General features: G+C 39.2%; 1 protein-coding gene across 3 annotated transcripts in view; it reads right to left on the bottom strand.

The window, feature by feature from the left end:
- Positions 1–3,107: 3,107 nt before the first annotated feature.
- nr1h4 (nuclear receptor subfamily 1, group H, member 4) overlaps positions 3,108–7,535 on the bottom strand; it is a 17,335-nt gene continuing 12,907 nt past the window's right edge. For 2 of the 3 annotated variants that reach the window (XM_065957414.1, XM_065957416.1), the window contains 6 exons: positions 7,319–7,485; positions 6,769–6,867; positions 6,525–6,624; positions 6,294–6,440; positions 3,907–4,020; positions 3,108–3,817 (listed from right to left, as the gene is read on the bottom strand). In XM_065957414.1, coding sequence (XP_065813486.1) covers positions 3,579–3,817; positions 3,907–4,020; positions 6,294–6,440; positions 6,525–6,624; positions 6,769–6,867; positions 7,319–7,485 — 866 coding nt within the window. In that variant the 3' untranslated portion in view covers positions 3,108–3,578. The remainder of the gene's footprint in view (positions 3,818–3,906; positions 4,021–6,293; positions 6,441–6,524; positions 6,625–6,768; positions 6,868–7,318; positions 7,486–7,535) is intronic. The other variant, XM_065957415.1, reaches the window with a different exon arrangement.

Raw genomic sequence — 7,535 nt, 5'->3', positions numbered from 1 at the left:
TGAAGACTGAATATCAGCAGGTGAAAGACACAACAACAACCTTTGATCTCGTCACATTCCATGACCGTGTGCCACTGAATGTTCACTTGTTTGGTCTGAGCCAAAATGGCGGTGGTTTGAGGAGGCTGAAGTGATCTTCTCTATTAAAAATGGATGTGAGGTAAAGATGTGAGTACTAGCAGTGGGGGTTCTAGACCACTTTTACTGAGGGGGGCCAAACTGGGGCCAGTTGTTTTGTCATAGAGGAACATTAAACCCAGTTCTTGGCCCCTGCCTAGAACTGCCCATGACAGAGAGAGACAGAGACAGAGAGAGAGAGAGAGAGAGAGAGAGACAGAGAGAGAGAGACAGAGAGAGAGAGACAGACAGAGAGAGAGAGAGAGAGAGAGAGAGAGAGAGAGAGAGACAGACAGAGACAGAGAGAGAGAGAGAGAGAGAGACAGAGAGAGACAGAGAGAGAGAGAGAGAGAGAGAGAGAGAGAGAGAGAGACAGAGAGAGAGAGACAGAGAGAGAGAGACAGAGAGAGAGAGACAGAGAGAGAGAGACAGAGAGAGAGAGACAGAGACAGACAGAGAGAGAGAGAGAGAGAGAGACAGAGAGACCACAGGACCAGTGCCTCCGTACGTGGGGCAGCCACTAGCTTTTTGTGGTATCCCAGTGAAACAGATTATTGTTTTATATGAGCGGGGACTTATTACCGAGCAGACCCAGCAGGGGGCGATCCTACACTGTGTGTCAAGTTGTTTTTGCCACGTTGTATGAGAGTCAGTCAAACAATAGTGAAAGTTTCCAAACTCATTGCATGTTGTGTTCATTCGTTCTTTCTACAGTACAACACCTTCCTATTTTTAATAGTCTTTTTGTGAAACAGCCTCCCTGAACACCTCAGTGCTGCAAAGAATGTCAATATTATTTTTAAAGACCTTTTCAGCCTGGCTTTCATTTTATTTAAGGGAACCTTTTTTACCTATTTATTTATTTATTATACATTTTATTCCATTGTATTTGTCATGTTCTATTTGATTGTTTTGGATTATCTCTAAGTTTTTTCTTCTCATCAACCTTTTCTAATTTACTATTTAAATTAGCTTTTATTTTTTTCAGTATTGTATTTTCTTATTTTTACTGTAATTTAACTGGATTATCTTTTAATTATCTTGTGATGGTTTATTTTCATGGGTTATCTTTGAGCATTTTATTATCTCTTTCTATTTTGTTCTTGAATATTTTTTCATTTGATTTCCTTCTGTTCATCATGATAGCGTTTCCTCTGTTTGTTAGGTTTTGTTTTCATTGAGTGTGATTGATTGATTTAAATGATTAATCACCTTAAAACTTAAACAAAACTCATAAAATGTTTCTCATCTCTGGGTTTTGTTTGCTCCACAAAATAGCTGGATAGAAATGACCATGGCATCAGGCCAAATGTTTGATATGAAAATGATGAATCAGCGCCCAATCAATTGGCTGCATAAGCACTCGAGCAACCAATCCATATGACCACCGACCTGCTGTGTAAATCTGAGATTTCTTCCAATTAAAAAAACAAAAAACAAAATGAGGCACAAATTACATGAAATTCAAGCGAGAAAATATCTTCAGCATCATCCTTTAGTAAACTGTGTATATTTTCCTCTGGTGCAGAATCACTTCCTCATCTAGACACTAGATGTCAGGCATGTCCAGCTTAGAAATGAGAGGCTCAGTAGTTAAAAATGTTCATGCTTCATAATGCGTCATAGTCAGATATTAACCTCAAACAAAAACATCTGTCTTGATGAATATTATTTTGAGTTTTTCCGACTGTGTGTGCTGTTTAGAAGTTCTCATGTAACACCCAGCCTCATGTCTTTGCACTGGCTTCTATCAAATTCAGATTCCAGTATAAGACTCCTGTGAGAGTGTTAAGAGCATTACTGTAAATATCAGCAGATAATAAGAGACGTAATGTTATTTGAAAACAGCTTAACCTCATCTGTGATGTTGCTTTTATAGAAAATTCTATAAGTAGCATAAAGTAGTAAAAGGATAATAATAATAAAAATAATGCAGTTGTTTACATTTTCACTCAATGTGATTCACTACCACAACTAGTTTAAACCCTTGACAGTAAAGAGACATTCATATTTTTATGCACACCTGCTGTGAGTTTTGCACATTTATTTTTGAGATTGTCGACCGTTGCTTTGAGAAGACTCATCCTGTGAATGAATCAAACAAAGGGATTGCTGTTAAAGAGAGTACTAAGATCACCTGCCTTCTCATGATACACATTTTTTCTATCCATCGTTATGTTATGTTTAATTTCAGTTAGGTTAATATTTGCAATTAATGAAAACAAATTGTTGTGTTGAAAGTGAAGCTATACTGTTAGAGATGATTATAATTCTGACAGTGGTTCTCAAACCTTCTCACTTAGAGACTCCTTATTGGAAAAGTTAGACCTGCAGAGACCACCATTTGTTTTAGATTGTCTCAGGGTCCCTCCCATTTAGTTTTGTGGGAAAATACAAAATCAATAACCCCTAAAAAGCATTCAAAGATAGAAAGAGAGAAAGAGAGAAAGAAATGTTTTTAGTTCTATTAGCATAATACATTAAAGGAGCAGTCTGTAAACCTGTCTGTGTTCTAACCTCTCTCCATTTTTCAAAAGCATCTCCAATATTGATCCTAGTTTGAGCACGTTTCTGCTCGTGGAGCTTATTAGAAACATGCAGAGGCTTTTTAGGTCGGGTACAATCACTTCTATCTGAACCACTTCTCTTGACCGCTTCCATCACTGCAACACCTGTTGCGTGTGTTAAAAGCGTCTCTGGTCAAAACGAATACAAACCATTTTGATCCGGAATGGAAAGTGTAGAAGGAGGACATACTGGCACTTCAACAGCATGTTCTCTTAATGTCTGATGATGCAGTAAGGTCATTTTATGATTTAATTCAGTAGATATCTTACATATTGCTCCTTTAAAGTTTATTGAGGTTTAAAAGAGATTATAGAGTAACAGTATTTTATAAGGTCTCGCCATCTTTAACTCCTCTGTAGAGTTGAATCTATCATTTCCCTGTAACTGGCATGAACAGGAAATGTGGTGAAAAAGCTCCAACATAAATGTACCTTATTTATTTAGTCAGAACATACAGATTCAGCATATTACAGGTGGTATATGTAGTAAGTGCTTTTTAGCTTTTCCTTTACAAAATAAATGAATCAAATGTGAGATTCCATTTAACTCTAACTTTACACTTTTTCACGAGTCCCAGCTTTGCTTCAAAAAAAAGTTCCAGTGTTTTGTTTTTTTACCAGTCAGGCTGGTATTTTAGGACGCTCAGATGTTCACAGGTCTCCATAATGAGACATGTTTCAAGAACTACACAGTAAATATAAAAATCCATGAGCAGAAGAAACACAAAGAATAAACTCAATTGTTCATCTGGTGGGTTCATTAGCGATGCCAACACATGGTGCAGAGATTTAATTCCACATCTTCCAATATATAAATCTGCTCTGTTGTTGATCCGCCGCTTTGTAAAACGCCATGTCACTGCTTTTCTTCACTCCGTCCGTCCGTCCAGGGAATCACTGCACGTCCCAGATCTCACAGAGCAGCGGGGTAAATTTGTGGTCATTTGTCCTCCAGGATGTGAGCATCTCGGCGTGGTAGTGGCTGAGTGTCCTCAGCTCCGTCAGTCGGCCCAGGAGACGAGCGAAGTACTGCGGCTCCTGTGGGCGCTGCAGGACGCACAGCTTCCTCAGCAGCTCCAGCATGGTCTCCTGAATCCTCTCCACAGCCTGCTGATCCTTCACGTAGGGCCGATCTGGAGAGATTATAAAGTGAAGCTTTGTAGAATATCAAAAGTAAAAAATAACACGTCTATGAAAAGAATATGTGTTGAGAGTGGCTCACCTGGTGTCAGGATGGTGATGGTCGTGAGGAGAGCCTGTTCCTCTTGCACCATGTGCAGTGAAACGATGCTTTTGTAAAAGTTAAACATGGGTATGATGAATTCCTCTGATATGCCTGTAGATATATACAATAAATTTTTACAAAATGTTTATGGTAAAGTAATATTCTACATGATAAAGCCAAGTCCAGACCTCTCAGTGATGTAATTATATTTTAAGCATCCAAACAACACTACAGTTACAATTCTACAATTCACTTATCAGACTCTTTTCTCCAAAGCGACGTACATCAGAGAGTAAGAACAACACAAGCAAGGATCTAGAAAAAAGGGAACAATGTGAGTAAGAGCAAACGATCAGCTTTGAGTCTGATTGGACACACAGGTGCTGACAGGAAGTGACCAGAGGCAAAGCACAACATTGAGGGCAGTTCTTGAGAGCTCTAATCAGTATAGAAACCATCTTATAAGTCATCATTATCAAACAAAAACCATCGTCATTACCATCATCATCATCAATAATATGGAGACCATCATCATTAAGTTAGTAGGTATTCATGAAAGAGCTGGCTCTTTAGCTTTTTCTTAAAGGTACAGAGGGACTCTGCAGATCACATGGAGTTTGGAAGTTCATTCCACCACCGGGGGGCGACAGAGGAGAAGAGTTACATACAATTAGTGTACACCGTTGAGTGCACCATGCACAAGACTGTTAATCATTTTTCAAACTAAGGTATTATGGTAAAAAGAAGAGAGGGGAGACGATGAATTAAGAGATTTAAGCAATTAAATCTCTGTATATCTGAATATAACAAGGATTCACAACTTTTGAATGAAGGTTTGTGAAAGTTATGTAATGAACATTATTGCCACTATTTAAAGTCTTTATATGTGATTTTTTTGATCCAGCAGATGTCGCCCTTGAGCACCAGCATGAAACCAAAACAACTGGCGCTGCATTGTTGTGTTAGCATGCTAATGTTAGCGATCTTTATTATGCTGGTATCTTCACACTGCATGTAAATTTACCTGAAATGAGCGTGATCTAGAAACACAGTTAAGCAGTGAGTACAGTATGTTATTCTTCTTTTCTCTAGTCCCTCAATTAAACAACTTTTATACACGAGGGGAGGAGTCAGCCGGCCGTCCTGGCGATGTAAACAAAGTGAAGATAGGACTCTGAAAACTCTGAAAACATCACAGACAGTGGGACTCGGGTGTTACACCCATTGTAGACAGTCATGACTCACAGAGTAATTTTCAGAGGAGATACTTGATTTATATTTAAGTGTGAAAAATCACATAGAAAGACTTTAAGTGTAAATCTTCAACCAGCTTTGATCAAGTTTTTCCTGTTCATTAATATGTACAAAAAACTTTGGTTTCCCTCAGTAGAATTAAAATTAAAAAGGTACGACAATTACAAAGTTCTTTCTATATGATTTCAAATGTTTGCACTCTGGCTACAGTTCCTTATTTTGTCACTCTTCAAACTGGCAGAGGGTCTCTCTCTGCCCAGGCACATCATCAAGCATTCAGAAATGCCAGAGGGGCTCAGAGGGAGTGAAGTGGACAATAGCACTTTTGATGTTTAGATAAGAAACAATGGTCACTTCAGACAGCTCGGCTCACTTATTCCCCCACACCGGCCTTCAGTGTGAATATCTCAACCATTCACACCAGAGCTGCACCGAGGGAATGCAGCCGCCCGTCTAAATGTCCAGCCTGGTTGACATAATGACACCTCACATTAATATACATGATTTTTAAAAACCAGGCAGTAAACTACTTGATATGGGATACATGTTCAGAGTCTGCAAAGACAGTAAATGTGAGTTTAAACCTTTGCAGGGCAGACACAACTTCTACATTTGAGTGTTTTCATCTAATAAACCCAAATCCAGTAAAGACCTGAGTTTACCTTTAATGCTCTCTCTTACCTGTCTGTCTGCTTAAAGTGAAACAGTACCCAGCTAGCGTGTGTGTGTGTGCACACACATGTAAGAGACACCGAGCCAGGATCAACAGGTCAGTACACATCTCACAGCTGCATCACACAGATCAAGCAGATCAATAATTAAAGAAGGATCTGACTAAAGCTGGCTGCATAGCTGCAGGTGGAAATAAAAATGTTGTGAAGCTGCATGTGCGGCCTGCAGTGACTGGAATCTTGAAGGTCATGAATCTGTGCAGGGACGGATTCAAAGGTCTGAACCACGGTAATCATGAATTAGGAGTATTTGTTTTTTGCACATTGTGGTTGCACGCTGAAATAAATTATTTTGAGAGGGGGCTCAAGTTTTGCTAAATCTTTAGGACTTGTGTGGTTGCACATTGGGGATTTGATTCATTGTCTTACACGTTTTACACATCTGTCCAGTGGACTCACCACTCTTGCGTATCCTTTCCTCCAAAACTTCTGTTTGTCCACTGGGCATCTTTCTGCTGAAAACCTGAGCTGAGCGCAGAAACATGGCCTCCACAGCCGAACCCTTCAGCAGAGCGATCTGATCCTCACGATCCAGAGAGAGAAAGCCTGCCAGAGGCATCACACCCATCATCACTCAGTTGTATTTTTTACCTTTGAAGATTCAAACCTTTGCATACCAGTGAACAATACCTGGAATATTTTTTGTAAACTCCACCAGAACTTGAACTTGACTTGTTGCCATTTCCGTCAACAGGAGGAAGTTTTCGTCGGCACTGTACTGTTCTTGTAGCTGGAGACAAAAAACAACAGTAAAAAAGCACCTGTCTGGACTTTACATAGATTAAACCAAATGTTCACAGATTTGATTCATTTTACCTTTGGGATTTGAAATAGTTTCAAAATGAACATCTAAGTGCTATTAAAGGTAGCGTACCAGTTTTTTTGCCACATCTTGAGGAATCTGATGTGTGCTGTAAGCGTCGACAATGACTTTCATGAGCGTCCGCTGCTCTTTAGTGATTTCAACTTTCTCCTTGATGAAAACAGAAAATAGAAAATAAGTTTATGCAACTACGACGGAGCATTAGGGCCACGTTAAAATCATAATTTTTTTTTAAATTTCGAGATTAAAGTCGTGAATTTGCAAGAATAAAGTCGTAAATTTAAGAGATTAAAAGTCGTAAATGTACGAGAATAAAGTCATAAATTTAAGAGATTAAAAGTCGTAAATGTACGAGAATAAAGTCATAAATTTAAGAGATTAAAAGTCGTAAATGTACGAGAATAAAGTCATAAATTTAAGAGATTAAAAGTCGTAAATGTACGAGAATAAAGTCATAAATTTACGAGTTTAATCTTGTAAATTAACAAGTTCGAGACCAGCCTGCGCGAAAATGATGAAATTTTTTTTAACGTGGCCCTAATCCTCCGTCGTATGCAACAGATGAAAAAATGCAAACATCATGACTTGACAGAGGCTGTACCTTTGGCAGTTTGGTGGTTGAGGTGACATGTTTGCTGTCTGCGACGTCCGCCCCCTCCGTCTCGTCTCCGGTCGACGGTCCAGGGGAGGCCTTTGTGTTCTTCCGCAGCCTTTTGGACTTACACTGGATCTCTGTCAGCAGGCCTGCCAGCGGTGATGAAGGCTTCACTATGTGTGTTAAATACCTCACAGCTCTTTATTCAACAGCGTTTGTAAAT

Source organism: Labrus bergylta, chromosome 7, assembly GCF_963930695.1.
Source record: "Labrus bergylta chromosome 7, fLabBer1.1, whole genome shotgun sequence".
Lineage (NCBI taxonomy): Eukaryota > Metazoa > Chordata > Actinopteri > Labriformes > Labridae > Labrus > Labrus bergylta.
The sequence above is the reverse complement of the archived record's forward strand: the minus strand, read 5'-3'. Positions and strand labels throughout refer to the sequence as shown.